A 23,099-nucleotide genomic window follows, 5' to 3' on the forward strand; every position below is an offset into this window, starting at 1 on the left:
AACGTTACTTATTAGAAAACACTTGTGACACCCTTGCGTGGGGACATTGTAAAATAAAAAAATAATTTAAATTTTGTCATGTAAATGACAGAACATTCAAATTCGAATTATTGTTTGTAATATATATTTTGTATGTAAATTTGAATAGTTAACTTAAATTTAATTGTAAATTATATTTTAATTAATTGTTTAATTTAACATTTATTCGTGTTTTGGCATAAGAATATTGTAAACATAGATTTATTGTTTTTTATGTTTAAATTTAAATTGGTGGTTGGGTATATAAAATGTAACAATAGATTATAAAGAAAAGTGTTAATATCAGAATAAATATACATATTTTTTATCAGTTTTTTTTTTACTCTACTTTAGTTTAAATAGTAATATGTTTATTGAATAGCACCATTTAATGTCTATCCGCATTCATATCAACACTGTTAAACATATTACAGCATTCAAAGATGATTCATTTTTATCATCCTTTCACTACCATTGTCGCAGGTCCCAGTGGGTGTGGCAAAACTCAATTTGTTACAAATTTTTTGAATAATACTAAAGAGATATGTAACATAGAATTTGATGAAATTATTTGGTGTTATGATGAAATGCAACCTCTTTATAATCTAGAAAATGTAAATTATAGTCAAGGAATACCAGATTTTTCAACTTTCGATGGGAAAAAACCTAAACTTCTAATAATAGATGATTTAATGAGAGAATCAGATGGACGAGTTGTTGATATTTTTACTAAAGGAAGTCATCATAGAAATTTAAGTGTTTTTTATATAACACAAAACATATTTCATCAAGGAAGAGGTCAACGTGATATTTCACTGAACACAAGCTACATTGTATTTTTTAAGAACCCTAGAGATAAAACTCAAATACGATACCTGTCACGACAAGTTTGTCCTGAAAACTCAAAATTCGTGGATGAAGCCTACAAAGATGCTACAAAGGATGCTCATGGTTACCTTATGATTGATCTGAAACAAAATACAAATGACATATGTCGTTTTAAAACAAAAATATTTCCATTTGATGGACATTGCACAGTGTATGTACCCAAAAAAGGATTTAAATATGATAAAAATCAACAAATTTTAGTCAGTTCTACATGATGCATGCAAGAGTAAACACATATAAACATTTATTAGAAGCATTGCACTTGCTTAAACCCAAATATCGTACTGCATTACTTAAATCTTGTGATGATGAAGAGATCAACATTATATGCGAGTGCATTTATAACGTTCTGAATGGGAAAATTCCTTTAGAAAAAAAGGAAAAAACAAAGTTAAAAAAGTACAAAGACATATTAAGGAAATTAGTTTCAAAAGGTAAACATAAATTAAGAAAAACGGTTATAATTCAAAAAGGAGGTGCCTTTTTACCTATTATTTTAGGAGCAGTTCTAAGTGCCTTAGTTAACTCTTTATCATAAATAAACAAAATGGAAAACACGAAAAAAATGTTATTAGTTGAATCGGACTTTATTGAAAAGTTGAAACGCAATGAGAACCCTCCTGAAAATTCCTCATCTCGGCTAGATGAAGAGATGCAAAAAATTCTCAAAAGTAAAATGAACGATCGTGAAAAATGGATGCTTTATTCTCAAGCATTGCAGCGGTTTCTACATTTTATTGAAACAGATCGAAAACCGTTTAAGATACCTATAGTAATGGAGGGTTCGATCAATTCAACAAAGAAAGTAATGATATCATAAATTCAAAGATACCCAAAAAGGAGGAGACAGAATATAAGGAATCAGCGAAAGGTGATGTAACTGAGATAGCTGCACCATCTTTGTTTAACACGACACCTGGTGAAATAAATCAAGAATCAATGCCGATCAGTCCATCAAAAATAATAGAGATATTACCTAAATCTTATGAAAAAAAAGCTAGAACGCTATTAGATTACATTGTTTTAAGTAAACCTAAAATTTGGTGGAAGCAGACTGGTGAAGTTGTTATAAACAACCAGACTATTCAAAATAGCAATATTACTGATTTGGTGAGCGACACGGTTAGATGTCTTAAACGTCCTAAACCAATTGGCTGGGAAGTGTTTGCTTTACTTTTAAAAGATATCAAAGTTCCTAAGTCATGCATAGGTAATCCTACAAATTTAGCATTTATTAATGACACTCCTTTGATTGAGCCCTTTACCCCCTCTACTTCTATAAGAACACGAGCCTCGTTAGATAAAGAAAACAACACATCTACTCCTCTTACTACACGAGTACAAAAATCATCTGCAAAAACTATAAATTGGGAAAGATGGACTCCTTATTAGATATTAACAGAATCTACTATGATATCTCTCATCCCGCTGGTTATAGCAGTTTAAATAATTTAACAAAGGAAATGAAAGGTCAAATGAATAAAGAAGATGTAAAAAAATGGTTACAATCTCAAGACACGTATACACTACATAAACCTGTTCATAGGCGGTTTACTAGAAATAGATACATTCTATCTAACTTTAATGAACTTTGGCAAGCTGATTTGAGTGACATGAGTACATATAGTCAATTTAATGATGGTTACAAATATATTCTTTGTGTTATCGATGTATTCAGTAAATATGCTTTTGCAAGAGCCATGAAGAAGAAGGATTCAGCAACAGTTAAACATTGTTTTGAAAGCATATTTACTGAAGCCAACTCAGTTCCTCGTCATATCCAATCTGATAAAGGTACGGAATTCGTTTCAAAGGTGGTAAGAGATTTTTTCAAAAGTAAAAATATTAATTATTATACCACTAATAACCCTGATATTAAAGCAAGTATAGTAGAAAGGTTCCAGAGAACTCTTAAAACGAAAATGTGGCGTTACTTCACTCATAAGAATACATATAATTACATAAATGTTCTACAAGATCTTCTTTATTCTTACAACCACAGCTATCATTCAAGCATAAAAATGTGTCCAGTTGATGTTAACTCTAATAATATTATGACTGTTTGGTGTAATTTATATGATCGCAATACAGATAGACAAATCTCACCAGAAACTGCAAAACTAAACGTAGGAGATCATGTTAGAATCACTAAATACAAACATATATTTCAAAAAGGTTACGAAAGTAATTGGAGTGATGAAATATTTATAATTAATTCAATTATTAAAAGATCTCCTCGGATTGTTTATACACTAAGGGATTTGGAAGGCGAACGCATAATTGGGACGTTTTATTCAAAAGAAATACAAAAAGTAACTTACCTCCCCTCCAACGAGTATAAAATTGATAAAATATTACGTTCACGTCGAGTTGCTGGCAGAAAGGAAATACTAGTGAAGTGGCAAGGTTATCCTAATAAATTTAATTCTTGGATACCTGAATCAAGCTTAAAGAAAATATGAGTGATAATAGCTTTTATTTAACTTTGTTAAGTAATAGTTCATCCGATTATTACACAGATAATACGACTGCACATTTTTTAACAAAATTACCAAAGACCATTAAATTGGATGGAGAATGGGTAGTTGGTTTGGTGGAATTTCAATACCCTTGTTCTATGTATAATGTACAAGAGCATGAAAACATAATTTATATAAAGAAAAAAGTGTTTTCGCCTGCTGACAAGACTTCAAAAATTGTGGATATAAAAGCTCATATACCAGCCACTACTTACGATAATATAGATCACTTTCTTCAAGCGTTTAATGAAAACCCTCAGTTAAAAAATAATGTTAAATTTCGTTATGATGAACTAACAAAAATGATAGGAGTAACAACATCAAATAAAGATATCACTTCTATCATAACAACTCCAATACTAAGTCTTCAAATGGGTTTTAAACCAAGAACAAATTTGAAACAAATCACATTGGGAAAAAACCCAGCAAATTTATATTTAGGTTTACCATCTCAAATATTTGTTTATACAGATATCATTCATCCACAAGTAGTTGGAGATGTTATAACATCGTTACTTAGAATAATACCTTTAGATCCAACTAAGTTCATTTATGGAGCTTATAAAACACATATTTTCTCACCTGCTCACTATGTACCAGTTTTACGAAGAGAGTTGATACAATTGAAATAGATATAAGAACAACAACCGGTGTCAGAGTACCATTTCAATTTGGGTCTTCTTGCGTGAAACTACACTTTCAACGTGTAAAATGATGTATAACAGATCATCAACCTCTTGTCCTTACGAACATTATTATTCACACCAAGCCGGCTCTGGTGTAGGAATTGTCTATAAGGGAGTTCCATATCAAAGAGGACATGGTATAGGCAGTTTTTTGGGAGGACTATTTAGATCCGTACTCCCTTTATTATCTAGTGGTTTAAGAACCATTGGAAAAGAAACTTTAGGAGCAGGAGTTGGACTCTTATCTGATATGGTAAATGCTCGCCCTATAGACAGTTCCATACGATCACGATTCAAGGAAGCAAGTGCAAACCTGAAAAGAAAGGCCGATGAAAAAATTGATTCCCTTATGTCAGGATCTGGGTATAAAATGTCCAATAAAAGAAGGGAACCGCTCATTGCTCTAAAAGCATCGCGACGAAGAGGAAGTAAAAAAAATAAAAAAGATATAAATAACGATATATTTTCAAACTAAATAATGTCATTTTTACATAATCATTCATGTGAGTGTGCGAAATCTGAATTAGATATATTTGCCCTTCCATCAACTCAAACAAGCATTGAAAGCGGACAGTGGATTCATTATAAACCAATTTCATCTTTAAGCGATGACGGTCCAATCGAATTTCAAGTACCTGGATCAGGTGATGACTACATAGATCTATCACACACAATGATACACATTACTGCTAAAGTGTTGAACCAAGATGGTACTAAATTAAAAGCAGATGCTGCAGTTGGACCCACCAATAACTGGTTACATTCTCTTTTTAATCAACTTGATGTATATTTAAATCAAAAACTCATATCACCACCAAACAATACATATGCCTACCGTGCTTATATGGAAAATCTTCTCAACTACGGACCAGCAGCCAAAACAACTCATCTTACTTGTGGATTGTGGTATGAAGATACGCCGGGCTATATGGATACTGTTGACGTTAACAACAAAGGGTTTAACAAAAGGCTGGAATTTATCAAGGAGAGTAAGGAAGTAGAAATGATTGGTCATTTACATGGTGATATATTTAATCAAGAGAAATTCTTAATAAATGGTGTAGAACTACGTATTAAGTTAGTTCGCTCAAAAGAATCATTCAATCTTATTTGCCACCAAGATAAAAAATTCAAAGTACAAATAATGGATGCCAGCCTCATTGTAAGGAGAACGAGAATCAATCCTAGTGTTTTGTTAGCCCATCAAAAAGTATTAGCCACAACAACTGCGAAGTACCCCATTACGAGGGCAGAAGTTAAGGTTCTCACAATACCAACGGGGGTTCAGGGTAAAACATTAGATAATATATTTCTCGGACAAATTCCTAAAAGATGTATTATTGGATTTGTATCAAATTCAGGTTTTAATGGTAATTTAGCATTAAATCCGTTTAATTTTCAACATTATAATATGAATTCATTTAGTTTGTTCGTAGATGGTCATGAAGTTCCTTCTAAAACATTACAACCTTCATTTAGTTCTGGTACAATAGCAGCAGCATATCACACTCTATTTTCTGGAACTGGTATTCATTTCCATAACGAGGGTAATGGAATAAGCAGAACAGATTTTGGTCAAGGTTATTGTTTATTGTGTTTTGATTTAACTCCTGATTTATCTGCTAATTCAACTTCACACTGGAATCTTGTTAGACATGGTAGCGTTCGGATAGAAGTACGTTTTGATTCCGCTCTAACTAGTACCATTAATTGTATTGTGTATGCAGAATTTGATAATATAATTGAAATAAATAAAAATCGTGATGTATCTGTAGATTACAATAGTTAAGAAACATATAAATACCCCGTTCTCTTTAATTTATTTTATTTGGAATTCACCATTGTTTGCATGATCATCAATAATTTGTATATGTTACTTAACTATGGATACTAAAGAAATTCAATTTTGTATGAGGAAACTAAACCCATTGTTTAATTCAAATGTTTTTGCTGCCAACAAAATACCTATTCGGGTTAATCTACCTACCTTTATTGTCAGTAATTTGGACCCTGATTCAAAACCGGGTTCCCATTGGGTTGCTATACACATTGATGTAAATGGTGTAGGTGAATATTTTGACTCCTTTGGCAGGAAACCTTCCGGTTATCATAAGTCATTTCTAGATAGAAATACGAGACGGTGGTTTTACAATAATAAATCACTTCAAAACCATTTCACATCTGTTTGTGGTGAATATTGTTTAGTTTATTTGTATTTTAAGTTTCATGGAAAATCTATGAAACATATGCTTAACTTGTTTTCTGATAATTCTTTATGTAATGATCTAAGTATTACGAAACATGTTTAAGACCTTTTTTGTGAAATAAATAAAAATACGTGTACTGGTAATAATGATTTTTATTTTGAATTCTCACATAGTAACCTTTATAAAACTACAGACATTTGACACCATTTTATTTCTTATTTATTTTGTTTGGAATGTGAAACAATGCAAAAGAATATCTTACAAGGAAATTTACTTAAATCATAAAAAGGAAAGATAAGAAATGTGAAACACTTTAACACTATCCTACTGCTATCGTTAAAAATTATATTTATCACTGTTTCTTATTATCTATAAAATATTTTACACATGTGTCCTTAGAAGCTAATTGTTTTGTAATATTATATACAATATTTCGCGTATTTTGTAATTCCAAGTCGTCTTCCAACGCAAAATACTTCAGTCTGACGTCCGCGTGCTTCCAGTGTTCCGTGGATGGGATGTTTTTGATTGTTTGCATATCATATATCTCTATTTTAATTAAGTGAGATGAATACGCCCCATCATCTTGTCCAGATGATAAATTAGCCACGCCTTCTGGCGAACTTTTGCTTACATTCGAAGACCGTTTCAAGGTTTTACACTGCTTTTTAGGTCGTTCAAAGAAGCTGTCAATATTATTTCCAGGACGTTTCTTTGCGAGGGCTTGCTTAACTTTGAAACCAGCTGTACCTTCCTCATCGGTTGAATCACCCTGATTTTCCGGGTAGTAATAGTTCTTGAAAGTATTTTCAGAGAACTGAAACAATGAAAGACAATATTTTAAACACTATTAACAATTCTATTAATTAAATACAAAGAACACTAGACGAAACAATATTATAAAAAGGCAATATGGGTTACAGTAATTTAAAAAGAAAAACATACTCACGTCCATTGTTGGATCTGTCTATAAACACTTCACTTTTGAACGCACACTCCACTTCTCTATATACCACACTAGATACAAGGAGCTCTGGTACAGAAGGCTGCCTCTACAGGAATACTTATTCAGCCTCGACTCTCTTTGGCTTTTATACTCGTAATATGGTAGAGAGCAGGGGAACGTACCATAAATCTTGTTTCAACCAGTTCATCTTATACCTGAACGCAAACAATAAACTTTTTGTCATTTTACAATACAATAAACATCTATAATAAAGCAACTAAGTTGTTACAATAATAAATTCAAGTCACAAGAATTACCGGTGCGTTAGTCTAAAACATGTTTACACCAGTTAATGCTCTTTGTTAAATATGAATAGAAAGTATCATGCCTTGACATGTTCGTCGAAGGATCTCTTTACCCAAAACCCGAATTATTCAAATAAGCGGAAACAATAAATATATATTATCTTTAAAAATGCACAAAAGACATTTTTATTCACATAGAATTAGCCTTAAACATGTTTTAACCGGTTCTCAGTTTCTCACGTCGTAACAAGTTTATTGAAAGTATGCATTCTCTTAAACAATACACAAGTCATAAAAAATAATAATAGACATAGGTAAGTAAATTATTCAAAGAAGGTACAATAAATAAAGCAATTAAGCAAAAACGCAACTTCACAAAATTACCGAGGTTTATTCAGATACAAAACATTGAAATATATGTAAAAAAAAAAAAGTTTGATAAGATGGGAAATTAACTTTTATTAAGACGTAATCAAAAAATTGACTTATTAATCATATGTACAAATTTGGTAATACAACAAAGAGATGTATGATAGAAATAGGTATAAGATATCATAAATATTCGAGAAAAAGAAAGATACGCTAGATAGGATCGTTAAGTTTAGGTATTTGGATAAACTTAAATGTAACTCAGAAGTTCTTAAGTTAAAACGTAATTATAATACATTTCATAAATACCTACATTTATAGAAATAAAAGTAAAAGTAGGTGAAACTCAGTTAGGTTTCATAAAGGTAAGTCTAGACTACTTAGGGTAACTAAGAGTAGGTTTTAATTAAATTTGGTTAGGTTACGAATGGAAAAGTTAGGTATTTTAATTAGGTTAGGTTAGGTTAGAATCGCAATCCATATGATTACAAAGTTATACTAAAAATTAATTATAAAATACCTATCAGTATGAGACACAAGGAAAAGGTGTGCATGACACTGCCAGGTAGCTGGGTAGGGTAACAATGGTCTAGCGCCGAGTCCAGATCGAACAATAGAAAGGGTCGGTAATCCTTTTGTGACCGTCGTGCACAAGGTTTATTGTGTAAAGAACGTATTCTGTAAATACTAGAAGGAGGCTTCTGAGAGCGTCGAGACCCAGCGCAATGAATCTAAATGGGGGGCTATTAGTTTTTTTTTTTTTTTTTTTTTTTTTTTTTTTTTTTTTTTTTTTTTTTAGGTTCAGTAAGACCATGGATGGGCGGTGGTGGGGTCCTGGGAGCAGGCCCCAGACCCGGGCTGGTAACGGGGGTACCCTACTACTACTATTGTATGGGGAATGGAATGACTTAGATGCCATTCTATGGAAAGAAAAACATACATACATACAATCACGCCTGTTTCCCATAAAGGGGTAGGCAGAGCATGAAACTGCTAAAGTTTCAGTGCCACCCTTGGCAAATTAGGGGTTGAAAGAAAACGAAACTGCGCATGACATTGTAGTGACAGGTTGCCAGCCTCTCGCCTACGCCACAATTTACCCCATATCCCACAGTGAGCCGCCGTGTGCCGCGTTGGACGTGTGGTGACGGGTTAAGAATTTCATCACCCCCTTTCTTCCCGTGGGTGTCGTAGAAGGCGACTGTGGGATATGGGTTAAATTGTGGCGTAGGCGAGAGGCTGGCAACCTGTCACTGCAAAGTCACAGTTTCGTTTTCAGTCAACCCCTTATTTGCCTTGAGTGGCACTGAAACTTGAGTAGTTTCATGTGCTCTGCCTACCCCCTTCATGAGACACAGGCGTGATTGTATGTATGTATGTATGTATCCCACAGTCGCCTTCTACGACACCCACGGTGAAACCCAAAAAAATGTTTTATTTTTATCAGAATACCTACGATAATGAATATGCCCACAGAAGAGTGACGAAGCACATTATTTCTGTAGGCAAAATCAATTAGATAAGTAAGTCTTTTGTATATTTTTAGGAAAAGTACTCTTTGACCCCTTTTGATATGTTTTGATTGTAATTAACTTATGAACTGCGATAGTTGGTTAATTAAGTGAGACTTTTAACTTATATTGACCTCAAATGACTTTGACAACATTTTTACCTACTTATTAATAGGTAATGAGCGGGCCGAAAGTTTCCAGAGCAGGGTGCGTAGCCGAATGGCACAAACGTTCACGAAACGAAACTCTCGTAGATATCTAGGCACCGCCTCGTAGCAGTAACTAGTACCGAAGCCGAATGGCATTTCTACGACGCGAAACGAAAACGAAACGCCGGGAAAGGTAATAGTCTAGCTCTGTCGCGCCAATCCGCAAGAGCGATAGAGATAGATATCTACGAGCCTTTCGTTTCGTGAGAGTTACCCGATCTTGTGATGTTTGATATCTTTCCACAGGATTACCGACAAGATCGGTTGGTTTATTTACTATGTCTGATCCTAAATAGCACTTAGGATTCATTTACCTATTAGCATCGGTATTATCAAGTATTATGTTTCAATTCCCACCTCAATGCGGTCACGCTGTAACGTATCTTCGCGGCCGATCATGAGATCCGGCATATCGTGAAATTCCTAGGCAAATCGTGAAACATCAAACAATTTTTTCGCGCTTTGACTCAACGAATCCTTTTCGGGCATCTGAGATAACTTAGTCTATTTTGTCTATCGTCCACTTTTTAGGGTTCGGTACCAAGAGGTAGAGAAGGAAGAGTTCCTATGTTCCTGTGGTGCGACTGAGGGGGGACGTAAATCTTCTCGAGGCTGAGGCGTAGGGTTAGAGCCGGTGTAGCTTTATTTGACATTCATATGCGCATTGAAATATGCCTACTTGGAAAATAAGTATTTCATTTTCAAGCGGCAGGGATTAATCCGAACTATTCGTCGGAGCACTCCCCATTATACCTACATACGTTGTAATAGTATATGTAGTGTATGTATCGATGAAGATCGTATAAGATGGCCTTAAAGGCAATTATCGACGTTTAGTTCTCATTAGAGGATGTGCTGCGGTTCTGTAGTTGATAATCTGCAGATAAAGTGAGACTACGACGCAAGCACAGAGTATAATAAAGAATACTATCGTACAGTATGGCCACTCCCGCTCCCCGCTGAAAGTGCCGCCCACCCCCTCTCGGTTACCTCACAGTTACCGCTTGTCAAAAACGCGAACAGTCGACCTGTTAATGTCATATTTCACTCATACAAGCACAGTACGCGTTCACCTACACGAGCTTAGACTGTGTGCTAGGAACGCGCCTCTTTCATAAATATATTTGATCGCCAGTGTCCGAGGTGTGACGCAAGTGTTGTGAAATGGACAAGGAAATTCCAGCGATTGTGTAATTTAGGGGTAAGTGCCTAAGTGGGAGAAACGTATACAGGGTGTCCCGTAAAACTCCTCACCTCACTAGCTGGGCATTTTCAGTATTTGGCTCCCCCCAATTAGCGTATGTTGTTAATTCAACATCATAGTGTAATAATGGAAAAAATGGATCAGTTACAATTGACCCCCAGTCAAGATTTGCCGCTCTGTACTTTACTTATCTTTAAAAATATTATAAGTAATAAAAAAACCGATACCTGGGAGTTTACATACATTTTTAAATAACTTAAATAAACACTAAAAGCTAGTATTAGATTTATTGCGCAAATCGTAAAACTCTTATATCTGAACAGCATACCATAAACCTGGATTTCACGCAATCATAGATAATACACAGTAGCGCGCTAGTTATCTAAATCCTACTTCTTTAGTTATGACAGGTTGATCCCTTCAGTTTTATTTGGTATGAAAATTTACGTAAGAATTAACCAAGACAGCTTGATAAAGAGTCTAGAGCCTAGACGGGTTCTAATCTGTTTATCTTTTTTTAGGGGTTTCGTGGTTCTGTGTAAAGTGTGGACGTTAATCACAAAGAGTTCTGATATTGACTCGCTATTTTTAAGCTAACCAAGTAACCATACATGTACGGATTTGTCCGCCGGGCATGCTTCGGATCTGATCCGCGATTAGCCATACACGTACGGATTTGTCCGCTAGGCAAGCCATGGATCTGATCCGCGACTTCGGCGACGGGCATCAGTTTGTGAGCGCAACTGAGGTGCGATCCGGCGGGCACATCCGATACTGCACACACACGCGCGGGCAGCCGGCGGGTGTCTGGCTCGTGCCCGATCCGTGTCTATTTCTCGCCACACACGGACAGATCTGCCGGGCAAATCCGCACGTGTAAGGCTAGCTTATTTATTTAATTTATTTTAATTTTATTTAATTTTTTTTTTATTTATTTATACCTCTAGCACCATGAGCATAGTTGCAAGCGTCCGTAGCTGACGGTGGCCGCTTTCCATCAGGCGCACCGTATGCTTGTTTGCCACCGACGTAGTATAAAAATATGTCAGATACTTTTGGTGCGTTGTTTCATCCGCTATTGATGCTGATTGTACAGCCACCATCAGATATATCGGAACGGTCAAGATGCTCACAAATATATGAACACGCCTCTATTGTCAAGGTGATAAGCCGTGTTCAGATAATTTTGCACGCCCCGGCCGCTCAAATATGTCTGATGACTGTACCTAACGATTGTCATGGTGATTGACGCGTATCTCATTTAACTTCGTCGTGTACACCAGTCGTGTGAGTGGTTCTATCAAAACCAGTTCAAGGCGCAATCGAACACAGATAGTTTTTCGTATGACATTTGGCTACCGTTGTTGTTCAGTCTATTCACTCGCTACACACCAATGGTTCTGGAAAATGTTGCTCCAGACTAACTCATTGAATGATCAATCGAATGTCATAGGCCACTGATTGTGTGGTCGTCAATTGATGTGACCGTTATAAACTTAGCGCGGTTAATGCATTACGAATAAGAAGGCTTATCAATAAAGATCTACTATTTTTGACACTGTTAATACATACTTAATAGACTACACAGAGAACCTCCTATAGAGTAGTAATCTTGTATATTTTGTTCGCGATACGAGTCACCAGTGTTTGGGGTGCGAGAAGCGGGCGGGGAATGTGTTAAGCACGCTGTGATTGGCCGTTTCAAGGACGGCGGGCAGTCGCGCCAGATGAAAAGGGACAGAAGTATGACTGTCCCTCTACTGACGCGTAAGTGGCCAATGTAAGTTGACCTATGCCGGCTCTGAATAAATTATAAATATGACTTATTTGCATAGCTGGGCATTAACTCGTTAATCCGTTAATCGTTAATTAACGAAGTTAACATTTCGATTAACGGATTAACTTTTAAGTTAACTTTAAAAAATGTTAACGGACTCGTTAACTTCCGTTAAATTTCATAGAGTCCGTTAATCGTTAATCCAGCACCCCATGCGGCTCGCTGCGCCGCGAAAACCACGTTCTTACTGCTACTGTAAAAGCCCGTAGTACGGCAAAACCTAGGTTTTATCGGTAAAAGCAGATCCGTCGGTTATAAACAGTCTAAAGACCAATTGGCGACTTTGGATCACTTATTCAAGATCTTCTAAATCTTATTAGGCGTGCTAGATCGATCACTAACCTGGGAATAGAGTGCAATCATTAGGCATGACAGACATATCGCGCAACCGACGCATCGACGAGTTAGAGTCCGGCGCAGGCCTTAGATTAGATTTAGATTACTCTACCAAGTTATCGTGGCCCACAGCATCGAGTTGTCATCTCAAATCTCAATCTGAAGAACCGGCGCACCACGATCGCGACCGCATGAATGACCCAATAATTACCAATCCGAAGTAAAACCTAGGATTTAGCCAACCAACGGCGGTACACGCCCGAAGAGACCGAAATTATTACATTTCGGTTTTTTACCGATTGGCGTCACAGGTTTTAATGGTTTTTGGTGGATACTTAGTAAATAGAAATACATAATACCTACAGTGGAGTCCTATTTTAATGAGTTATGACGTGTTAACGGATTATCGATTAACTTTAACTTCCGTTAAATCTACCTAAATGTATCGCTTTAACGATTAACGAAGTTAACTTTTTAAGTAACGGATTAACGATTATCGAAGTTAACTATTTGATTAACGGTGCCCAGCTATGCTTATTTGTGGAATGTAATGCCGTCTGTTTTTAAATTTGAGCTTCTTGTTACCTTTCCACACCATTTCACACTACAGGTGGACATCTTTAAGGCATCAAAATACCCTTTTCCAATTTTTTAGTGCGAAAAACACGCGCTGCTTTCGGGTCTGTTACTTGGTCGATACTGATCGGGCACGGCGAGCGCCCGCGCTTATATCAGTGCAAATACTAGGAAGGCTGGCGACCGCGAGTCGTCTTGTAATGAATGTCTATAGGGGTTGGTCTGTGATAGACTATTAAGCAAAAATAGTCCGTTGAAGCCAATATTTGTATCGGAATTAACTTATTGAAATTACTATTTAGTATAATAATTTTAACATTATCGATATATAATATAACATAGGTTTTGAGAGTATCTACTCTAAAAATAGACATGTTCAAGTACTTACTTGAATATGTGCCACCCCAACGTGTGATATATTTTTGGATAGGTATTTAAAAATGAATAAGGGTTTACTAAGATCGTTTTTGGATAATATTAATATTTTCGGAAATAATCGCTCCTAAAGGAAAAAAAAGTGCGTCCGGGTCCCCTCTAACTTTTGAACCATATGTTTAAAAAATATGAAAAAAATCACAAAAGTAGAACTTTATAAAGACTTTCTAGGAAAATTGAACTTGATAGGTTCAGTAGTTTTTGAGAAAAATACGGAAAACTACGGAACCCTACACTGAGCGTGGCCCGACACGCTCTTGGCCGGTTTTTGTCATATCCTCATGGCTGAGGGACGTGACGAATCGTGACGATCCTGGGCCTGGTGTATGCTGGCCTGCAATATGGTCTTTGACACAGACATTATTCAGTTAGACGTTAATTTTCATTAGATAATTAAAAATCGAGGGAGTTTTCTAAGACCGTAGCATAACAGAACAGGACGGGATACGGAATCTGGGTGCCTAACCGAATGGCACAAATGCTCACGAAACGCTCACAAAACGAAACGCTCGTAGATATCTATCTCTATCGCTCTTGCGTATCGGTGTGACAGAGCAGAGGTGTGACTACCTTTCGCGTCGTTTCGTTTTCGTTTGACGTTGTAGAAATGCCATTCGGCTACGGGGCCAGATATCTGCCTTCATTTACCCATTATTTAAGGACACCCTGTATAATAGTGTACTACAACTACGTGTATTTATACAGTAAAGGGCTAACAGTTCATTGCAGACAATTTATCACATCCTGACAAACAATGACTCAGGAACAAGATGCATCTCAATTACAAATGTTCAATATCATCCTATTTGTTTTGATAGTTCATTTAGTGCGCGTACGCATTGTTGAACTACTGAACTATCGGACTGAACTATTAATAACTTACTATTGACAAATAAGATAACGCGAGATGTACTGTTTACTAATATTTGGTAAGGGCATTCGTTTGTGTGATGAGCACAGATATTTGTTCCTGAGTCATGGATGTTTTCTATGTATAGAAGTATTTGTATATTATACAGGATCGGATGTTCGGTTTGGCACATGAACCGACAATTTTTTGTGGGCGGTTTGTGGTGTCATTTCCTTCTTTTTCGTCCTTGAAATCTTGGACGAAGTGGAAGGCAATGACACTACTAACCTTCCCAAAAACATTTGTCGGTTTATGTGCCAAACACCCTGTATACACCGTGTTTCACTTAACACTAAAAACCTGAAAACAGTTTGTTCAGAATCGAGAGTAGAATCGATTGAGCTATATCTTGATGGGGGTAATATTTTTATTTAAATTAGTATTATTAGTTATTTTTTACGTGCCCTTTCTATTGTACTCGTAATACAACATTGTGTATATCGCATTGCTAGAGGTTGTTTACCTTTTTTCAGTATTTTGGGGTATTAATACTGGCCGGTTACTTGGACGATTATTTTTTCCGCTACTAGTTTGACGTTGTTTGTCAGTTTAATCTTAATGTTTATCATAAGTCATAACAAATTGAACTCGTACCTAATTACAACCTTGTCATTTTGAATATTGAGTTTATTTGCTTACTGCGATTACCTGTCCAATTTGAAGTTTACTGTGACAAAGATTTAAAGTGTTTTACAGTGACATCTTAGCTGTCTATTGGTAAACCTTATGTCGTTGCAGTAACGTACACAAATAAATAGTCTTATGGTTTATGATGGTAGTTAGCAATTATTTTATTGAGTGTAGAGCTAAAAATCAAGTAGAGCTGTACAGAAAATTAAAAATTCAATTAAAAAAAAAGTAACGATCAGATTAAAAGATGAATACTCTAGATGAGTTTAAAAAAATAAAAATCAGTTGGGGTGTCTGAGGTTTTGAGTGATACCGGAAACACCGTGTATATTGTTGTCCGAGTACCCACAACACAAGCCTTCTTGAGCTTACTGTGGGACTAAGTTCAGTCAATCTGTGTAAGAATGTCCTATAATATTTTTTGTCAAATATCGCGATTCATGATATCGATTGACCGTGCACGTTTAGTCTAATAGTAATATTGGGTTATTGACGGATCAAGTATGAACAGAATCTAATAAATTAGACTGTTTATAGATAGATATAGATGACTGATTTGCTTACCATATTGTTAGATAACGTTTTTATTATAGTATATTTTTCCTATGCTAACCTTCGTCAAAAGCTTTACTCGTATTACGTAAAGTTGGCGAATTTATACCTTATGCTATTTTGTATTTTTATTTTTTTAATATATTTTCGGAAATATTCGTAGTTGTGATCCATCCTGTATTTCTTTTTTCTTAAAAGGAAAGCAAGAAATGAAATAAGTACATTAAGGGTCACTTGCACCAACGAAAATGGAGGGTTAACCCACCATTTTATATGGAAGTTGACAGTTGACAGCCCACTAACCCTGAGTGAAGTGGTTGGTGCAAGTGGGCCTTAGTTATTATAGCGCTGCAAAATTACACACAAAGAAAATAAAAATTACATATAGATACATTACATCAAAAAAGTCCGACTCTAAAATAGGACCTTCAGATGCTGAGACTGGTCTTCAATGGATAATATAATATATTATGTATACATAATAATCTATGTTTCATGCCTATCATATAAAATAATAGACCACATCGCTGAATAGATGTCAAACTATTCTGTTACCACATTTGCATGCAAGCATTGTTTAGTACATTATTTACTCAGGTGACTCGGGACTCAATGACACCGTTAGAAGGTCGGTGATCTGTTACATAATACCAGTAAACAAAGATAATTTGATTATGATACTTTATTCCTTGATTTGGCAACAGGACATACAATATCTTTACCCTTTTTATTTCGTAAATAACCTAACCACAAAATTAAAATTTTGAAAAAACAAACCCCGACATAGTGGACCGATTTTCATGAAACATGGCTAGAACCATAGCTGGGCACCATTAATCAAATAGTTAACTTCGATAATCGCTAATCCGTTACTATAAAAGTTAACTTCGTTAATCGTTAAAGCGATACATTTCAACAAATTTAACGGAAGTTAAAGTTAATCGATAATCCGTTAATCGTGACAAAAAAATAATTTAACTGTAGCTAGTTAGTTGCATCAGTTATCAACTATTTAGTATTTGTGTTGGGTACGTTTATATGTTACTGTAAAAGCCCGAAGTTCGCCAAAATCTCTTAAAAATCCCAGCTGCCAATTGGTAAAAGCGAAATGTTAATAAATATTGTTCTCTTTGTACTACCGACATTTTTTCGGTAAATCCTAGGTTTTACCTTGGTGACGTGTAGATATTGGGTCATTCATGCGATCGTAGTCAAGGTGCGTAGGTTCCTCGGATTGAGACACCTCTAATCGAAGTTGTTAGCGCGGCGCGACGAACTCTGGCTTGATGCTTCGGTTGCGCGATTTTTGTGTCATGCCTGATGATTTACATTCTATTTCCCAGTTAGTGATGGGTGCAGTGGTGACTAACAAACTTTAGCAGATCTCGAACAAGTGACCCAAATTGATGGTCTGTAGACTGTGAATTTACGGAAAAGTCCTAGGTTTCGCCGTACTCCAGGCTTTTACAGGAGCAAGTTTTACTCGGCGCGTGCGGAATTGGATTAACGATTAACGGACTCGAAGAAATGTAACGGAAGTTAACGAATCCGTTAATATTTTTTAAAGTTAACTTAAAAGTTAATCCGTTAACCAAAATGTTAACTTCGTTAATTAACGATTAACGGATTAACGAGTTAATGCCCAGCTATGGCTAGAACACTCCTGACTAAGCTTTCAAACAATAAAACTAAATCTAAATCAGTTCTTCCGTTCGGGAGCTACGATGCCACAGACAGACATACACAAACAGACAGACAGACAGACACACACGTCGAACTTATAACACAATCTGAGTTAAAAAGAGCAAACATATCTTAAGACGACATATGGATGAAGTTACTTTTGGATACTTCTTAAGCCTGTTTCCATTTGTTCCAGAATGCCGTGACTGAGCCATGGACAAGCCAACGCTGCACATGTTATCTGTCCAGGAGAAGGGCGGACAGACGAACAAAGGGCCGCAGTACATTGCTGCTGTGGCAGGTAAACCATTAGACATTAATAGACTTTTTTTTATTATAAATGGGCTTACTCTTGGCCACAGACTAGCCAAAGGCAAAGACGTAGCCTACGATGGAGTGAGCTCGCCCAGAAGATGCCTGTTCACTCTTGATTTGAAGGTTGCCGGGTTATATGAGCTCGGAAATATAGCCGTCGGCAAGGAATTCCACTCCTTGGCAGTGCGCATAAGAAAAGAAAAAGCAAAGCGCTTCGTGCTTTTAGACTAAAAGCTAAAGCTCCTGTATACAACTTCTTCGGCCCTGCGCTGCGCGGAGTTCGGCCGTGACGACCGGTCTGGCTCAGTCGGTTTTAGTGACTCTGCCTGCTAAGCCGTGGTCCTGGGTTCGAATCCCGGTAAGGGCATTTATTTGTGTGATGAGCAATAGATATTTGTTCCTGAGTCATGGATGTTTTCTATGTATATAAGTATGTATTTATCTATTCAAGTATGCATATCGTCGCTAAGCACCCATAGTACAAGCTTTGCTTAGTTTGGGGCTAAGTTGATCTGTGTAAGGTGTCCCCAATATTTATTTATTTATTTGGTCTGATAGAAAAGGACAAACGATTTTTATCGGCTTGTTAACTTTAGTGAACGATACGGAAGAGCTATAGAGATCTAGTTATCTACTATAACGATATTATCGCAAGCATCCATTGGCAATTTTTTCAAGCATTCAAGCATTGGACAAGACCAATTTCAGTGGAATTTTAGTGGAATCTGTGTAACTTCTATATTATTATACTGAATCAAAATAATACATTTTTCTCAAACATGCAATGAAATATTGTCTTTACGTTCCTTAAAATGGGCTGGGAAGTATCGCTTTTTGGGCGCAACAACTCGAGAGGACTGTAAGGGGATTTCATATTATTTTTTAGGCCTAGGCCTGCAAAGTAACTTTTTTTTTTTAAATATTGTCCTTTAGAGCATTTTTTTTTATTTCATTGTATGTTTGAGAAAAGCACTATACATGCCTCGGCGTGAAAACGGATTCCCGGCCTCGTATCCCTATCCGGTATACAGTACTGGACAAAATTCTTCATACACCGACATAAAAAAATAAACTTTCTATCATAATTTCTCTACCCTTAAACTTAACATCACAGTTGTGTTGAAAACTTTTGGCTAATTTCATGGCGTACAACATACAGACAACAATATATCAATGATTGTACAATTATTGTTTTACATGGGTATAAATATAAATATTAGTACTTTTGGCTCTGGACAAATTTGATCATACAGTAATTAAAATACGAATGAAATGCAATGTATTAGTGTGTATGGCTTTCATCTGCTTTAGATATGGCTGCTCGTCTCGGAGGAACATTTTCAGGTACAAACTGAAGGTATTTATCTAACCCAAGCTTTTTCCTGTGTGCCTACTAAAGTAGGCAAAGTGGGTATAATTTAGAATAACATTTGATATTTTCTTTGTTTTTCCAAAAACTTCCTTAAATTTTGGCTAGGATTGATAACATGAGACTATGTCAGCCATTGAAGCTACTTAATCCTATGAATCACAACGAACGCATGAAATAGACATACTAGTATTTTCATTCAGTCATCTTTTCATATATATTCAGACGGGCGATGGCTGAAAGATAATACCAGTAAGTATGTATATCTCATGCGTTTGTTATGATTAATAGGAATGAATAGCTTTTGAATGGCTAACATAGTCTCATGTAATCAATCCAAGCCAAAATTTAAGGAAGTTTTTGGAAAAATAAAGAAAATATCAAATGTCATTCTGAATTATACCCACTTTGCCTACTTCAGTAGACACACAGGAAAAAGCTTGGGTTAGATAAATACTTTCAGTTTCTAACATAAAATGTTCCTCCGAGACAATCAGCGACATCTACTCGTAAAGCAGATGACAGCCATACACACTACTACATTGCATTTCATTCGTATTTTAATTACTGTATGATCAAATTCGTCCAGAGCCATAAGTACTGATATTTATATTTATACTCATGTAAAAAAAGAATTGTACGATCATTGATATGTTATTGTCTGTATGTTGTACGCCATGAAATTAGTTAAAAGTTTTCCAATACAACTGTCATGTTAAGTTTAAGGGTAAAGAAATTATGATAGAAAGTTTATTTTATATGTCGGTGTATGAAGAATTTTGTCCAGTACTGTATACCCACTTGACCGGAAATCCTCATTTTCCCGGCCTCTAATGTAATGTACTAATACATCTGCCTATCCATCTATCATTATGTATATGTTACTTGGATTAACGTAAGACGCGTTAATATTAAATGTAAACACGTCCAACCTCCGATCGGTTTACGAATTCCGCGCTAAGTTTAGACGCGCGAATGTCACCGTTTGCTATAGTCCTACCAAGTCCGACCAAGCACTGAATGGCATTTGCAGCACCAAAGTATGAAATAGTACAATTCCTTCCTCAATAAATTACTTAATTAGTCGTAAGTTCTCAAATTACGTAAACGAGATCTTACAAATGGATCTCCTCTTCCTTCAGGCTTGACTTTCAATTTTCCGTTCCGCCGATAAAAATGCATATCTATCTAAATTGACGATCTAGTAAATACTTAGGAATTTTGCGTCCGTATATCTTTCCCATCACGGAAATACCCTGTTTCCGGACCTTTGGGAGGCGTGCGCGGAGCCGAAACCAACACGTAGAGGCCCTTTTGACACTTTGATGAAATGTAAGGGGTGCACCGAGCGGATGTTGCCCTTGCCCGTATCATGGGACACACGCAGAGGCAGCACTCGCCAGGGTGTTAGGACTATTTGAGAGTTAATGGAATCTAAATTAAACTGGGCTATTGAATGAAAGTTATGGGCTAAATACTGGACTATGTCCGTATTATATATTACTAGCTTTTGCCCGCGGCTTCGCTCGCGTTAAATTCGAAAATTGCGGAATGCCTTTTTTTTAAATTATAAATGGGCTTACTCTTGGCCACAGACTAGCCAAAGGCAAAGACGTGGCCTACGATGGCTCCATACAAACTTCCACAATTTAGGGAAGTAGGGGGTTAGAAAGAAACAAAAAGTAGCCTATGTCACTCTCCATCCCTACAACTATCTCCACTTAAAAAATCACGTCAATTCATCGCACCGTTTTGGCGTGAAAGACGGACAAAACAGACTTTTCCCGTTTATAATATTAGTATGGATTATTAGTTTTACTCAACCATAACTGTTTGTTACAGCGGCCATAGGAGCTGTTATCGCCGGCACCATCCTCGCCTGGACCTCTCCCGCCCTTCCCCAGCTCCAACCCCCCAACCCCAATAGCACCAAACTGCCGAGCAACGTCACCATCAATGGCATCGTCTACCCTGTGGTCCCATCAGAGTTGCCGCTGATCTTCATTAACAGGACGGCTAATATCACTGTTATGGTGAACTCTTTGTTCCAACCAGCCGATCTGCTGCTGGAGACTGCTCAGAGTAAGTTTACTTTCTAAAACATTGTTTTATTAGCACAAACAGCAGACATTCTCTGGTTCTACTACAATTTAAAAATCCTAACCTCATCGGCATCAAACGCTTCTACTTCTAACAGTAAGTTTAGTAGTCCATCTTCAACTGTCTTAAATACTGTTGCTATATCATCTCCATCTACTCTAGAAGATGCTAGAGAACTTTCAACCCCAACAGCACCAAACTTCCGAGTAACATCACCATCAATGGCGTCGTCTCCCCTGTGGTCCCATCAGATTTGCCTCTGATCTGCATTAACAGGACCTCTAATATCACTGTCATGGTGAATTTTTTGTTCCAACCTCTGGTCTGTTGCTGGAGACTACTAAGTAAGGTTTAGTTTCTAGAACATGCTTGATCACTTTATTAGCACCATCTTCTCTTGAAATTCTCTGGATCTAAACGCTGATTATAGAAAATCTTCATCTTCAACCGTCTTAAACACTGCATCAGCTCCATCTTCACTTGATAAGCTATCCAAAAAATATGTTTACTATATAACAACCACAAGACAATAGCCCAGCGTATACACTAGGTATTTCTTATTTTCGCAATCTCCTATCACCATCCGGACCAGAATAGAACCAACTACACCAAGGCACGCCTCATCTAGTTTCATCCACGCGCCATTCATAACGTCAACTTCGCCTATATTTATACCATCGTCATCATAAGAACGTAACAAGTGCCTATACCGTCCATATGCACTTAAGTCATTATTACAGTCAGCTATTTTGTATCTCTAGGAGAAGAACGTAGTAAGTCTCTAAGATGCTTGTACTGACTTAAGTCTTTACAGTTCTGAGAATGTTTTGATGTCATTTGGCGAGACTCCAGCAGGATGGGTGTGTCACGCCATTTGGTTTATATTCCTGCTTTTATATCTCAGTGGAAGAACGACGTAACTGTGGCATATTTTAATAGTTACATATGCTCTTGTGTAATTGTTAATTTGGAGGAAACGATGCGTTTTACGTCAACTCGTTTTTCTAATGAACTATTTTGTTTTTCTGTCCGTTGACACGGTGGGACAGGTTTTTGGCAAAACCTTGAACTTACGTAAGATGTTATTGTAACTTTCACTCAATTTTTTCTTGAAATATTGACTTTGATAAATGGATAATTATAATGTAATGCTAATGATTCTACCGGACCTACCCATCTTAAGCAGGCCACATTACTCATTTGACGGATGAATAAAAATGAAAAACTGCACACTGCACTGCAAAAGTATTAGTCGCAAAACACGTTCTGACCAAAAAAACATCCAACCCAGGTGATTACTGAAAAATTTACCAAGACAAGATTCTCCAAAATTTCATGTTCTTGGTCTCCTAGCGCTATTGGAGAGATTTGTAACTATAATTTAAAACTGACCACGACTATTTTGCGACTGTCCTACTTTGGCAGATATTCCTCATATTCTTTCTATGTACACTCCATAGGTATGGTCAACCAATTGGAACCCTACCACCATGT

General features: G+C 36.4%; 1 protein-coding gene across 2 annotated transcripts in view; it reads left to right on the top strand.

Annotated features, from left to right (window-relative positions):
• LOC125238445 (facilitated trehalose transporter Tret1-2 homolog) overlaps positions 1-23,099 on the top strand; it is a 46,018-nt gene that overhangs the window by 15,637 nt on the left and 7,282 nt on the right. For both annotated transcript variants that reach the window (XM_048145793.1, XM_048145794.1), the window contains exons 2-3: positions 18,018-18,122; positions 21,348-21,587. In XM_048145793.1, coding sequence (XP_048001750.1) covers positions 18,035-18,122; positions 21,348-21,587 — 328 coding nt within the window. In that variant the 5' untranslated portion in view covers positions 18,018-18,034. The remainder of the gene's footprint in view (positions 1-18,017; positions 18,123-21,347; positions 21,588-23,099) is intronic.

The sequence above is a fragment of the Leguminivora glycinivorella genome, chromosome 23, assembly GCF_023078275.1.
Source record: "Leguminivora glycinivorella isolate SPB_JAAS2020 chromosome 23, LegGlyc_1.1, whole genome shotgun sequence".
NCBI classification, from domain to species: domain Eukaryota; kingdom Metazoa; phylum Arthropoda; class Insecta; order Lepidoptera; family Tortricidae; genus Leguminivora; species Leguminivora glycinivorella.